This window comes from Pyrus communis, chromosome 14 (genome assembly GCF_963583255.1).
Source record: "Pyrus communis chromosome 14, drPyrComm1.1, whole genome shotgun sequence".
Lineage (NCBI taxonomy): Eukaryota > Viridiplantae > Streptophyta > Magnoliopsida > Rosales > Rosaceae > Pyrus > Pyrus communis.
In genome coordinates, this window is record NC_084816.1 from 20,157,680 (window position 1) to 20,172,633 (window position 14,954).

General features: G+C 36.6%; 2 protein-coding genes across 3 annotated transcripts; both read left to right on the forward strand.

Moving 5' to 3' along the window:
- Positions 1-500: 500 nt before the first annotated feature.
- On the forward strand, positions 501-7,758 carry LOC137715908 (peptidyl-prolyl cis-trans isomerase CYP37, chloroplastic). 2 transcript variants are annotated; one of them, XM_068455267.1, is made up of 12 exons: positions 501-750; positions 2,185-2,445; positions 2,533-2,622; positions 3,192-3,287; positions 3,754-3,861; positions 4,235-4,284; positions 5,132-5,234; positions 5,827-5,880; positions 6,421-6,579; positions 6,711-6,833; positions 6,994-7,043; positions 7,335-7,758. In XM_068455267.1, the coding sequence occupies exons 1-12, from the start codon at positions 568-570 to the stop codon at positions 7,438-7,440; spliced, it is 1,383 nt and encodes a 460-aa protein (XP_068311368.1). In that variant the 5' UTR covers positions 501-567; the 3' UTR covers positions 7,441-7,758. The 2 variants fall into 2 exon arrangements, with proteins under 2 accessions (XP_068311368.1, XP_068311369.1); XM_068455268.1 differs by having other exon boundaries at positions 613-750; positions 2,177-2,445.
- A 1,712-nt stretch (positions 7,759-9,470) lies between these two features.
- LOC137715051 (uncharacterized) lies at positions 9,471-13,721 on the forward strand. The gene is made up of 7 exons (XM_068454269.1): positions 9,471-10,055; positions 11,034-11,174; positions 11,307-11,420; positions 11,501-11,674; positions 12,466-12,581; positions 13,170-13,254; positions 13,353-13,721. The coding sequence occupies exons 1-7, from the start codon at positions 9,552-9,554 to the stop codon at positions 13,356-13,358; spliced, it is 1,140 nt and encodes a 379-aa protein (XP_068310370.1). The 5' UTR covers positions 9,471-9,551; the 3' UTR covers positions 13,359-13,721.
- The last annotated feature ends 1,233 nt before the right edge of the window (positions 13,722-14,954 follow it).

Genomic DNA, 14,954 nt, shown 5'->3' on the forward strand with positions numbered 1-14,954 from the left:
TTGATTTTTTTATATTTATTTATAAAAGTTGTTTTTTATTTTTAAATAATTAATTAAAAGGGTAAATTTGTCCATGTGGAAGTGATTAAAACCTCAGAAGTATTAGTGTAATATTTTAAAACTAAAGTGCTTTCGTAAAAAACAGAAAAACCTCATGAAGTGTTTGTGTAATTAACCTGATAAAATTCACATCAACAAAGAATATGGGTCTTTTTTCATATTATCATTGTTTAGCGTTTGCACAAATAACATAAAATTAATTTGTCACGCCGACCATGAGGATTAAAAAATGTCTAACATTTGTTTATAAATTAATGAACGCGTGTTAAGAGGCTAGTGTACTTTAATTTCCCAAATTATCGTTAAACCACAATAGAAAACTGCACTTAATTTACATATTTGCCCAAATATTTCATACGTTCCCTAGTCCCTTATATTATCTTCGGGGCATTGTAGAAACTTCACATTCGCAACCATACAAAATACCCATCGAAGTAATTCCAGATAGGCTTTAGCGGATGAGTCGCGCCAAATCGTCTCTGCAACTCCCAACATCAAGCTCCAGCCATGGCATTCCCTATATCCTCCACCATCGTCTCTCACAAGCTATCTCTCAATGTTTCCATTGCTCCCTCTACTCGAAGGCAGAATCTGAAGCCAACCCATTTCATATTTGGCTTTAATCCGAAAACTCCAGAAAGATCGGGCCTCTCCAGGGTTCATTGCATGTCCAATAACATTCACCCAAAGGTTGGTCTTGATCCTAGTCATACAGTTGATCTTTTGAAATTCTCGTTTTTGGATTTTCGAAACCTCTCAAATTGTTGTGAAATTGTGATTTTTATGTGAACTGTGATGCCTACATTGTTGGAAATTGGAATCATTGTAGTAATGTAGGTCTTTTATGTAGTTTTATTTTATTTATGGTAGTTTTGGTTAGTTTGAATTTGGGTTTTGCTACGGCGATATTGAAAGAGAAAGTCTACATTTGTAGTTCTTGGCCTCGTTTGTTTGAGAGGATTGGCTTGGATAGAACTATAAGACATTTTAAAAGAAGAATGGGTGAAAAAGTTTCATATTTTGTCCAAGTTGAAGGGTACTCATGAAGAAAAGATATTTCTAGTTCCCCACTAATCTCCACAAAATGATAGGTTTAAAAATGAAAACTTTTCTTCATGAGTAACCTTCAACTTGGACAAAATAGGACGACGTCATCCATTTCTTCATTCAAAATGCCTTATATATAGTGAAGAGTCATATCTAATCTAATCCCTAATCCCTAATCCTCCCTAACAAACGAGGCCCTTTGGTATTAAAATATTCTGTTCTTCTCCTCTTTAGTGTTTTTATTAAATTCAGATTCTTTGAATTCATGCTGAACTAAAGGCGGTTATGTAAGGGCTGCATCCCAATTGAGAGTGCTAGAATTTAGGACATTGAAATTTATTGAGGCAAATTTGCACTTTATACAATTGGAAAAGCTTTTTAATTGGTCCCCTTCACCAGATTATAATGTAAGTTGCACTCTTAGCACATGCATTCAGGCATGTAGTTTCACTAGTGGCAGGGGCTGTAGACTTCATGCCGGCTTAGTTTCCCCTATTTGTCCTGTGACGGCTCTTGTGAGTCATCGCATCCACCACTTGAATTTACGGTATGGGGTTGGCTCAAGTACTAGAATGTTACCACAAATTCTTGGCGTGTGGAACATGCCAATTCCTTTTCTCTTAAATACTATTTTTTGTCTGACTTTTTTTTCACTGGATCTGTTATGAAATGTTTGGTATCAATGATTACTGCATGGAGCTAACTGAAGTAAGTTTTTGCCACATCATATTTACTTTGTTTGATATAAGATGGTCATAAGTTCAATAGTTCTGGTGAAGAACACAATGCAGTAAACTATATTCTGGAAGAACGTTCGTTTCTTTTTACTGGGGTATGCTTTATAAGTATAAATTTTTTATTTGTTTCTGTCCGTTCTTGTAATTATTATATTTTCAAAAGTTAGTGTTATGCTATTATACTGACTTTTACTTGCCATGACAAGGGAGTCAAATGTAGCTCAGTCACTTACCTTTCTCAGTGGCTTAAGACTTTTAAGTACTCGTTTGTTAGGAATATATAAAACTATTTCTGTTTGTGAGGTCTTTTCTTCTTTGACACGGGCTTTCAGTCATGCAGGAACTCAAAGATCAGCATAGTACTCTTACCAATTCCTCCACATCAACTTCTCCACTTAAAAACAAATTTGAAAGTCTGATTGCTGTGATCCTTGTGTTTGTCCAAATATCTTCTCCACTTCCTTTGGTTGGTTGGGACGTTTTGCCCGTATTGTCACCTGCAAATGCAGTTCTTTATTCACCAGACACCAAGGTTCCTAGAACAGGGGAACTGGCTTTAAGGAGGGCTATCCCTGCAAACACGAACATGAAAACCATACAGGTAGGTTCTTGTTGATTACTGATTTAAATAAATGATCTCTTACCTTTGACATTAATCTGTTTTGGATCATCTTACTTCCATTTCTAGGACTCTCTGGAAGAGATTTTGTACCTGCTAAGAATTCCACAGAGAAAGCCTTATGGAACCATGGAGGGAAATGTGAAGAAAGCTTTAAAGGTATCTACATAATACATAGTTATAATTTAAAAGAAACATTTTTAGATGGAATGCATATGATGCGTTAGTTACAAAGGGAAGTAACTGTTAACAAGGGATAGGTTATAGTTTCTTGCTATAGATTGGATTGTTATCGAAATTAGTGTTATTTAAGAGATTTTTCTTTCTTTTCTAGCTGTCACGGCTATTCTCTATCATTTTATTTTAAAACGTTGTTATATTTTGAGATGTCCGATCCACCAAAGGCCTCAAGCATGCCCACCGGCCAGAAAACTAAGCATGCCCACCGGCCAGAAAACTATGTACTGCTTACTCAAATTTTCCCCTATATTGATTGTATGGTGAAGAGCTTTAAAATATAGAAACCATGTTCTCTTTTCAGTAGTTCTATTCTGCAATTTGTAAGTTGAATTTTTGCAACTTGCTACATGGCAATGTCTGATGTGCATGTGCCACTTTCTATCATGCATCTACTGTGGTATCTGTTCAGTTATTACTTATATATTACATGTATCTATGTTTTTAGCAGTAGGACTTTACAATTTCTGAATTATATTTCCATATATTAGATAGCAACGGACGAAAAGGATACAATTCTGGCAAGTGTACCAACAAACTTGAGGGAGAAGGGTTCCACATTATATGCATCTCTTATTGATGGAAAGGTATGTGAATGTCCCCTTGCAAGAAAGAAAAAAATCATTACAAGGCTATTATCAAAATATCAACTTCTCCTGTGTCTCATGAGCACGTATGATATCTGACTGAAATAATAGAAGAAGAAAAGCATTGAAATGATTGTTATGAGGGTTTCATTGTTAAGTTTTACAATTTATCTTTTTGGATTTTTTTTTTTGGAATTGTAATATTTCACTTGACAATTGTTTTTATGTGATATACTGTCATTTTTAAGGAATTGGTCAGGTGCCAAATTCTAATTTTGTAAGGAAAAGCTTGTTTGCATTGTTCTAAATATATTAGATTATTACTCTTTCTGCATTCTTGCTGCTCATAATAAACTATGGAGAAGAAAAGAAACAGGATGGTTCTGCATGTTAGTTCTCATAACTAGGACAACTTGGTCATTATCCGAACTATAAGAATGTTTTTTAATTTGCCTTAGTTTGCCAGAACGGATTGCAAACTCTTCTTCAATGTATAAAGGATAAGGACCCAGATAAAGTATCAGTGTACCTTGCATCTTCACTGGATACAATTGCAGAGCTGGAGTTATTGCAGGTACCTACAACCAATCAATAACATAAGATTCAGTCGTTTTCCTTATCTTATTTTGTTGGTCTTATTGGACCCCGGTGTTTTTTGTTCTTTCGGTTTTGCCCTCTTTGGTTAATAACTTCTTTTGATTATGAAAACAAAACATTAGATCCTCCTTTTTATGCTTGATAACTATATATCTGAATCAACAAATGGAAGCCTCATCTGAAACTACAGGAATAATTCCTAGAAGTTATTTTAGGAAACATGCAATTTCTATTTTATTTGGAAACATGCAATTTTTATTACATTTTGCCCATGTTACATGGAAGAGATAGTTATTTAATTCAGACAATATGACATGCCTAAAATTACAATTTGATATTGTTCACAACAGGCTCCAGGCTTGTCATTTTTGCTGCCCGAGCAGTACCAGAGATACCCAAGGTCGCTCTTTTCTCAACAGTGTTTTCCTTTTTATGTATCGTTGTCTGTTTGGGGGATCATATTTTAGTCAAATAAAAATTCAAAATTAAACTTTTTAGTACTTATCAATTCAAACACCTCTTTACAAGACATGAGGGTATATTATTTAATTTTTGATAAATTTGTCATTATAAAAATCATGTTGAAATTAGTTCGTGTATCTGATAGAGTTTCTACTAAGCCAAATAAATTGATGTTAGTTTTGTTAGCTTGATATCTTGGTCCATTCTTTACTAACCTAAGTTAAGATTCCGGTTGGATTTTAAGAATCTAACATGGTATCAGATCTCTGATAGTAGGAGATGGAGAGCCTAGGTTGAAACTTTCAATCCCCTGTTCCCCACTTCTTTGTTGATTCGTAAGGTGCAGGATGGGGCTGCACCTGTGTTTATATCTGTATTTTTCTGCCTTTCTGTGTGCCGGATGGGGTTGTACCTGAAGGAGGGTTAGCTTGCAATATATTGTTGGCCCATTCCTGAGTTCCTCAGTAACAACTTAAGTTTTTGGGGCGGAGTGCTCGTCTAACACTTTTGAAGCAGGTTCTTTAGAGCTTCTTGTTTCATATGTAGCATAGGTCCCTAGAGTAAGGATATAATGATGCTAAGTGACAGAACTTAAAATATATGAGTTTTCCAGTAAGTCCATAGGAATTTCATCAGTCTGCTTTACTAAAGTTAAAATATTATTTATACGTCGCAAAACTATGCTTGAAAGACCTCCAAATGTGTGGTAATTTGGTAAATAGACTTTGCAAGGACATCATCTGTGTTGTAAGTAGAATATCAATATTTTGTTTTGAGACATGTAGGCTTATAGGGAGAGGAACTGTTGAACTTACAATTGAGAAAGGTGATGGTTCGACATTTTCTCCAGAAGCTGGTGGTGAAGCAAGAAAGACTGCTACAATTCAGGTATAAAATATTGCACATTTGGGTAACAGATAACTGTATGCCCTATCTGGAATCTTCTAATATTATTCTTTCTTATATTTTTTGTTTTGCATAAGTTCTGGTTGATATTAATGCAGTTTCTTGGTGAATGAGACAAAATATTCTACTAATAGTGTTATTTTGGAAACTATTTTCACTCCATCGAGACTTGATACACTTTATATACTATATACTTGATATAATATTTGGTTGTGGATGTGTTGATGCCTATAAGTTGGCCAGAATTCATTGACAACTGTTATAAAATCTGGAAATATGAGGAATGTCATATTTGGCTTGTTGTGTCCATTTACTTTCATGTTTATTTGTTGAATTTGATTACCATTACTTTTAGCATTATAATTTATACCAAGGTAACTTTCATACATCTTATAACAGATTTTGTAAGTCAGTGTATTAGAATATGAATCAGTTTTCATTTATCCTAGGATTTCAAGTCAAATACATTTATGTTACATACTTACATTACATGCTTGATAACAATGACTTAACAGGGCAGGGATTAACAGTAGGAAGCAATAGGTATTCATCTGATCAGTAAACCTTTGTACAGGTTGTTATAGATGGATATTCATCACCGCTAACAGCTGGAAATTTCGCAAAACTGGTAAGGTATTTGAACCTCCCATTGACTAATTTATTGTTTATACCATGATTGTAATTCTTGCTTCTTAGGGTGACACCCTGAGCCAACAAGGCTCCCTGCTTTGTGGGTCCTGCCGGGGTGTTGTTTTTTGTTTTTTGGGCCGGGGGGGGGGGGGGGGTGGTGGGGGGGTGGGGGACGTTTATCATACTACCCTTGCTTTGCAAAGAGTCTGTTTCCACGATTCATATCTGTGATCTTTCAGTCAGAAGGAGAAACCTTTCCCTTGATCCAAGGCTCACCCTCATTGTAATTCTTGCTATATCATGTATTATCTTACCACATGATATTACATGCTGTGGAACCGTCTCATTTATCTTTTTATGCTATAAACTATCAATGAAAGTCTAATTATATCAAGGCTTTCGGTATTGAGCAGTTCAGTTGATGCCATCTAAATTTAAGTCTTCGTTTGCAATAGTGGCATAGTGATTATGAATTTGTATTGAGTTTCATATGATTTTACCCAGATGAAGCATGCATAAACAATCCAAATTTCTTCAGGTAATTGATGAGGCATACAATGGGACAATGCTCAGCTCTACCGACCAAGCTATTCTCTCATACAGTGGCCTTGACAAGAACAGTGGTATCAGTGTTCCTCTAGAGATAAAGCCATCTGGGCAATTTGAGCCCTTGTACAAAACAAAATTAGATGTGCAGGTATCTTTATCCCTTGTACTATTACAACTCCGTCAATTTTGATCAACAAAATGATTTTCCTGTATGCAATTGTTTTCGTTAGTTGATTCACATGTACTTTGTTTTTGTTTGTTCTTTTTCTCTCATGGAAGGATGGGGAGTTGCCAGTTCTTCCACTATCTGTTTACGGAGCAGTTGCAATGGCACATAGTGAAGTCTCCGACGAGTACTCATCACCATATCAGTTTTTCTTCTATCTGTATGATAAACGAAATGTAAGTGCAACACAGCACCAATGTTTAAATTAATTAAACAACGAACTTGGGCTTTGACAATCTTTAGAGTAACCATAAAGTGTTTTGAACGTCGAATCCATCACTTGTTTCAGAATTCTTCCATCTGAAAGTGACTTTGTTGTTTCTTCATGTCCTATAGGCTGGCTTGGGAGGATTATCATTTGATGAAGGAGAATTCTCAGTTTTCGGGTATGTTTTTTGACTACTAAACTGTTCTTGTAGGTAACCAAACTCGGGTTTAAAAAAAAATGATTCTGGGTTCTTTACTTTTCTGTCATTAGTTATTGGGGTGTGCTATCCACACACCGCAAATTACTTCTCACACATCCCTTGTTAATTTCTGTCCGTTGATCTTCAATTCATCCGATCCAATGGCCGAAAATTAGAAAGGTGTGTGAGAAGTAAAATGGAGTGTGTGGATATCACACCCCTAGTCATTAGCCATTACATACATTTTTAATAGGCCTTTTTAATGTGTAGATACACAACTGTTGGGAAAGATATTCTTTCACAGATAAAAAGTGGAGATGTGATCCGATCTGCAAAACTGGTCGAAGGTCAAGATCGTCTTGTATTGCCAGAATGACAAGTGATTATTTTTGTCTTATCAGACCAGGAATCTCCTTCATTCTTTGTATTTGATGTATTTCAGAAGGTAGCAGACTGATTTTCTTGCTGCAGATTGTGCTGTCAAAGTTTGTGTAATCTGTTTTTTTCTTCCATCTGAAGTTGAAGGTTCTCTTGTTAACATTGGAAAAACTTGCCCAAGGGTTTGACATCTTTCTTTGTTTATTCTTCACCCGAACCTCCAATTTTTTCTCCTTTTATCTAGTAAATTTTCATTTTCTTCCCTCTGTAAAGATTTGGAAAATTAATTTTAGTTGTTTTTTCTTCTTTAACGTCATTTACCTTATGTCTCGTTTGTTGTCTAGGATTGGATTAGATTGGATAATTTGGACAGTTCACTAGATTCATCCGGTATTGAATGAAGCAATGAAAGCCGGCTTTTAAATTTTTGTATAAAGAGAAAACATTGAAGTTTTGTTTAAGTTGAAGGTAGTAGATGAACGAAACATGAAGGAAGCTTATTTGTCCCGATCAAATTATTAGGCAAGACTTTAATTCTTGGAATGATCTACACACTCAACATGCCTCGTCATAATTAGGTCATTTAAGCCGAATGCATATGGGGAAATACATTTTGGCTGACAGTTACATTATTACAATGTGAGCATCCAACATCGACTATATTAGCAATAGTTAAAGACGCGCAAGATTGTTTAAACTATTAAAACTTTGATTCTTTAATGTGCGGTTCACGTTCATTCGACGAGACAAAACTTAACCAATCATATTCCATGAATGAAATAACAAAAACTTTGAGAAACAACAAAACAAGACTATACATTTGTGTTAAGGAGGACCATGGAAACTTGAATGGCATACAAAATTGCAGCCAAAAATATGCGTTGCAAAGTTATCTGGAATCTATCTGGATTGACTGGTATCAGATTTTAGAGAGATGTGGCTTTCATTTCCAGACTCTGCATGGGCTGAGTTCATGGGTCCAAGGGGCCCACAACCATGTGGATAATAAATTTGGAGGAGTACGTTGGGATACAGGGGACCCACAAAAATTACGTTGAGTAAGTGTCTGGGAGACTCATGCTGTCCAAGAATCTCGCAGGAACCACGAAGCAAGGCTGAATTTTGGCCTTTGTGTCCGATGAATTCCGTATTACAAAAAATAAAAATAAAGGCCTAATTACTTTTTGGGAAGTTCTGTTTACGCCCAAAAATTATCTCTGGACATCAATTTTTTTTATTAGTGTTATGGTATTAAGGAGTTAGACAGTTAGTGGTTAAGTGAGATGAGTCGGTGGAGATTAAACTTGCACTAGGGACATAGAAAAAATTATTTTCCTACGGTAAAACTTCATCTGCATAAATATAGAAGATTTTAAAACAAAGATTTGACTGAGTTTTTTGTGCTTGAAACTTGGAATCGGAAATAACTCAAAACAAATAGATATGTTAAGGAACAAAGTATTAAACCCTCAAAGCTTGTAGATGCTATATTCATACATTACAACTTCAATATTGGCATCACAAGTGTAGCGCTTAATTAAAAAACTCTTGTATAGAAAGTGAAAGGAAAATGGATTTTTCACCGGAAAATGGAGCTTTGCATGGATTCGAGCATGCAAAGCTCGAATCTTGGCATAAGGATAAAAGAGTAGCACGACGTCGTTCTATTGGGAATATTCAGGTCAACGTCCAATTATTTGCATCTCTCAAATTTGTTAATTTATCCATTTTTTCTGGTTAAACAAACAATCATTTTTTTCATGTGGCCTGCATTTCATCACCATATTCTCCCTAAAAAAATCAACATCCTGAACATCGCACCGCACCATAAAAATCTACACCACATTCTTTTCACCAATTAAAATCCTACACGATTACATCCCTCTTCAAGATCAACCTCAAAACCTCCATCCACCGTTCATCCCAAACCATCTACAAGCCCAACGGCTGCCTAACCTGAAATCATACTCCCGAACGCACTTGATTATAGGCCTCGCCACCGCTACCATATGAAAACCAATCGTATTTCCCCATTCCAACGCGGCGAGATACAAATTTCAGACTCTACTAGGTGCCCCTCTCCCTCCGACTCAGTCCCAACGGTCAGCCATGGCCGCCATACACTCCATAGCTGCTCAGAGCTTCCCCTCTCTCCCAAACCCCAAACCCAGAAAACCCATTGCCGCTCACGTAAAACCCATCTTGACCTCCGGTTTTCCCACCTCCAAACTCCCAAAAAACCCAACTTTCACGATAAACAAACAGAAAAGCAGGTGGGTTTTGAACTCGGTGGTCGAGCGAGAAGAGTGCGATGTGATTCCGGTTCAGAGCTCCGACCGTACGGACCAGCAGGAAAGGGTGGTGGCGAGCAGGGTGGAGAGCGAAGGCGGGGATCAGGGGGAGTTGGTGAGTCAGGTGGGCGGGTTCGGAGCGAGTGAGGGGAGGCTTTCGTTTGAAGGGGCTGGTGGGTTTGGGTCTTCTGGGGTTGGAAGTGAGAGGGAGAGTGAGGAATTTGAGAGGCTGGTGGACAGGACTATCAATGCCGCTATTGTGCTTGCAGCTGGTACTTTTGCTCTCACTAAGTTGATCACCGTCGACCAGGATTACTGGCATGTAAGTCCATCTATCTAGTACTTGATTACTGTTTAATTATATTCAAAGAGATTAATTGCCAATTTGCCATTTTATTTGTTTTCATGTGTTTGTATGTGAGAACTTGATGTGAATTATGTTAAGGAAGATGTGTTTTGGACTTGGTTCTTAGTAAAGTTTAGTTCGATTTCGTTTTTCCTTCTAGTTCTTTGAAGTTGCTTATTTTTCTATGGTAATTAACATTGGGCACTTTTACACTCAGGCTTTATCAATTGCCTGTAGTGCTTTTTTTACTTTGAGTCTAAAGATTTAGAATTTGCAGTTTACTTGGTGGATTAAAGTTGAGCTGATCAGCTAATAGCTATGCCTTTGTGGAGCAGGTTGTCTGTCTTATGATAAGTTGTGAATGTGTTGGATTGATGATGTATATTTAGATAACCTGTTGTTATCGTTATATGACCATCATGAGAAGGCAAGAGTGAGGGGATGTTCTTTTGAAGGACCACAATTATTCAAACTTGTTAAATCCAAAGGGAAACATGATCTGAAAATGTTACGTTGTATCAGGGTTGATTTTTCACTATAGAATGACAATCATGGGGAGAAACTAGGTTACTAGGTCACAGAATAGTAGAGATGGAACAAGCATGGTGAGATAAATGAGTTGCTTGTGAGGATGGAGAACAAAAATAAAACTGAATTAGATGTAAATGATTGATGGGGGACATGGAGATTACTGCCATTTCTGAAGTTGAATTTGGTGTAGAGGACCTGTCTCTTATGGTTAGAGCTGTATTAAGGATGAAGCAATTGGCTCTGGCCGTGTAGTTTGAAGTTATCTTTAGAAAATTTCGTCATAGGTTGTGATTTGTGATTGAATGTCTCAAACCATTTATTTATATAGGGTTGGCTCTGCTTCATTTTATAATTTTCGTTTCTATGTCCATTGCGCTTTTAGCAATTTTTCTGATGGGATTTATGTGTTGGTACTCTTTTCAGGGTTGGACTCTATATGAGATCCTCAGATACGCACCTCAACACAACTGGAGTGCTTATGAGGACGCTCTCAAGACTAACCCAGTTTTAGCCAAAATGGTGATTAGTGGTGTGGTGTACTCTGTAGGGGACTGGATTGCACAGGTGTGTTGCTGTTGTGAAGTAAAAATTTTAATTCCTACTGCTGGTGAAGTTAGTTCTTGACAGTGCATAATGCTTGTTTTATTTTTTTATTTTTTTTGTCAAAGCATAATGCTTGTTTTATGATTTTTGTAGTGCTTTGAAGGAAAACCTCTATTTGAGTTTGACCGTACACGAATGCTCAGGTCAGGTCTTGTTGGATTTACTCTCCATGGTTCCCTCTCTCACTACTATTACCAGTTTTGTGAGGTAAAGTTCTTCTGCAGTTGTTTGGCAATTTTTATTGTAGAAATTCCTATGGTTCCTTAAACAACTGAAACTTATTTCAGGAGCTTATTCCCTTCCAAGACTGGTGGGTGGTTCCTGCCAAAGTAGCCTTCGACCAAACTGTATGGGCAGCAATTTGGAACAGCATTTACTTTACAGTAGTGGGATTTCTGCGTTTTGAATCTCCCATCAGTATTTTTAGTGAACTGACAGCGACATTTTGGCCAATGCTAACAGTAAGAGAACCTTCTGCCTTTTTGTTTTTAAGAATTACTATCTTTTCATGCTCTCTTTAGTGCTTAGAGTCAAACGACTTGAAATTTAATTTATTCTATATGTCCTCTAGCTTGTGGATATTTGAAAATCGGGACCGTCTAAAGTCTTTGATCAATTTGAACCTTAATCGTTGGTTTTATACGATAATTATAGCAAGGTTCTGTCAGTTGTCAATCAAAAAATGTTTATGTATTCAACTATATATTGGCATGCATATTTGTGTCAACTGTTTCCTGTCCATGTAGTGTTAACACTTTTTCCGTTGTGATGTAGTTTTAACCTTGGAATAAGAGTTGTGTGCCATTTATCTTGTCAATAGGCCTAGCCTTTAACTATGATCTTTGACCTTACCTTGGGTTGTTAGAAATGTTGTCCAAATGAACGTTAATCTATTTTGTCCTAATGTTTTATCTAGTGGGTATTGTTTCAAAGAAAATTAGAATTTTATCTTTTACAGAATTACATATATTGAGTTTTTATCTTTAAACAATAGTGTTTGCTTTCACTGGCCGTGGCTTAGAATCTGGCAGTGTGTATATATGGTAAAACTTTGTCGACCGTAAACTCCAAAAGGTGTTTTTTCATTCCAAAACATGCATTTTCCTTACTTAAATCGAAAACACACGAGGAAAAGCATGGATATTCAGAGAAATAAGTAGTGTTTGTCTTTTATGGACTGGGTCATGTCACATGGTTAAGAGAAATGTAATTGTTCGACCATTGACATATTATGGAATGATTTGTTTTGCAGGCAGGGTGGAAGCTTTGGCCATTTGCACATCTTGTTACCTATGGTGTGATCCCTGTTGAACAACGGCTCTTATGGGTGGACTGTGTAGAGTTAGTCTGGGTGACTATACTCTCAACGTAAGTACCTAGTATTGATTCTTTTTGTATTTACACTAGTAAGTGGAAAAGATCAGTGATTATGACTTACTTTCCTCCTCAAAGACAGCTAAATAAGTACCCTTGCTAAAATTCTTCATGCTTTCTTGCTTATTTAGTGTATATATGATACGCATGTTTCTACGGGAATAACGGTTGTCTGGCTGAACTGAATTGTGCACTGTATTTTGATGTTTTCTTCACAAATTTGAGGTATATGGCAGATAAAGTGTCTACCTTTTTATTTAGTTTAGAGTGAGTCTGGTTTCGAAGGGTCAACCCTAACGGATACCTTTTTTCCCTATTTAGTGGGGGCCGGGGTGAGGGTGTACTATGCGTCGCTCTTTAGAGGAGACATGCTACGTCCAGTCCACATTTTGTTTTGCTCTCAAATAATATAGGAAACATTTAACCATGAAATTCTTTTTGAATTCAGAAACCTAGGTTTTTGTTGGGTAGTTACAAAGTTCGTTTTTGAGAACTTGTGTTCCTAATGTTGTGCTGCAGCAACTTTTTTCATGTCTTGGGTGGGTTTCATGTCTAACATGGCTTATAATTTCTGTTTGCTAGTTACTCAAATGAAAAATCAGAAGCAAGGATTTCTGAGGCACCAGCTGAAGATATTTCCAGTTCGTCGAACACAAGTCCTCTTGAGGTACTATACAAACTCTTTTGCACTGATTTTCTTGTGTATATAAGAGCTGCAGATTACACTAGTTGCTACAATTTTTTGATTTCTTCCCCCTACATCAGGAGTAAACAAATTGAAAACGGCCAGAAAATCAGAGACGGATACTTCCATGAGGGAAATTGTTCAATGAGTGTGAAAAACTAAAGATCGACTCCATGAGGACCGTGACGTTGAAGGTGAAGTACCTAGCAATGTGGAAATGTGCCTGGGCAGGTTGATTATATATATATATATATATATATATATATATATATATATATATCAGGTGTATACGTTAAGTGCCACCAGTTTCGTTTACATATGCATCGAGTTCCTCGTATATAACTTTAGATCATTTACCTAATGTATCTCCCAGAAAAACAAATTAGTGTAAACAGAATATTATATGTATAGTTTGGGAAAGATGGATGGAAATGTTCCCAATTTAGATGCGTTTCCATGTTCTTGATGCGTCTTCTGATTTGACGGTATTGGTTTTTGCTGGTACTAGCCTATCAACACGAGCCTCGTTGTGAGATAGGAGGTTTTACTACTGAACAGTTGTGGAAAAAAAATTGTGGAAGAAGTGGATGCTAGGATTAACGTTCCCCATTGAATTGAACACTGTGTGTCGCAATTAGCTTCGGGGGAAGATCATTTAACTTCCCCGTACAGCAGTTTTACAAAATAATGCACCATGCGTCGCTGCACCATCTGTCGCATCTATGGAAGGTGATTATTCAAGCAAAATCGTCATGTTTCAAGTGGAATGCCTTATTAAAAGGAGTCTGATATCCACATACCTCATTTTACTTTTCACACATCTTTTTAATTTTTAGCCGTCGGATCGGATGAATTGAAAAAGATCAACGGACAGAAATTATCAAGAGGTGTGTGAGAAGTAAAATGGAATGTGTGGATAGCACACCCGTATTAAAAAGGGTTGATTTTGTGAAAAATCAATAATAAGTTACAATATTAACAATAGAATAACAATATTTATGTTAATTATAAATAAGTCAATAATGTATTGTGCTCTAAGTCTGATTTCATCTTCTTCTTCTTCTACTTCTTTGAGATTTCTCTCTCTATAATTCTTCCATATTTATGAAAAAGATCTCTGCAACCAAAAGACATTGGTTTGCATGACCTCTCTCTTTGTTGTTTCATTAACCTCGATTGAAATATTAAGGTTGAGGGATTTGCAATTGAGGGATGTGGCGGTGCTGGGGCTTATTTTGGAGAGGATAAGGTGAGGGACCTATAATTGGGGGCTGTGGGTAGGGTGAGTTATGGCGGTGTTGGGCCTGATTTTGAGGTGGGGTTAATTTGGAATTTGGGGAGTTGGTGGTTCGAGGTTGAGAACTTCGAAGTGAGGGAGAGAGAGAAGAGTTGAGGGGAAAAGAGGAAGGATAAGGGATTTTGACCGTTAAATTTGTATCAATGGAAGAGATATATCGGTCGGAGGATCTCTATAAAATTGATCCGGAGAAGATCTAAATCCATATTTATAATAGCTTAAGCCCATATGACATTCATAGAGAGAGAAAGAGAGAGAATGATAGAAGAGTCAAATTCTAACTATTTTATAATGACTTAAAGCCTATGTTGCATTTATCATTGATCTATGCATAATTGATAAAAATATATCATTAATTAAGTCCAAAACAAAACATGTCATTGAC

What these genes read in the sequence shown, in the direction of transcription:
- LOC137715908 (XM_068455267.1), top strand. Translation starts at nt 568, where the DNA reads ATGGCATTCCCTATATCCTCCACCATCGTCTCTCACAAGCTATCTCTC. An exon ending in CATCTCTTATTGATGGAAAG is followed by an intron (nt 3,288 to 3,753) that starts GTATGTGAATGT and finishes TTAGTTTGCCAG; the next exon opens with AACGGATTGCAAACTCTTCT. An exon ending in CAGTACCAGAGATACCCAAG is followed by an intron (nt 4,285 to 5,131) that starts GTCGCTCTTTTC and finishes TGAGACATGTAG; the next exon opens with GCTTATAGGGAGAGGAACTG.
- LOC137715051 (XM_068454269.1), top strand. Translation starts at nt 9,552, where the DNA reads ATGGCCGCCATACACTCCATAGCTGCTCAGAGCTTCCCCTCTCTCCCA. An exon ending in TAGGGGACTGGATTGCACAG is followed by an intron (nt 11,175 to 11,306) that starts GTGTGTTGCTGT and finishes TGATTTTTGTAG; the next exon opens with TGCTTTGAAGGAAAACCTCT. An exon ending in ACTATTACCAGTTTTGTGAG is followed by an intron (nt 11,421 to 11,500) that starts GTAAAGTTCTTC and finishes AACTTATTTCAG; the next exon opens with GAGCTTATTCCCTTCCAAGA.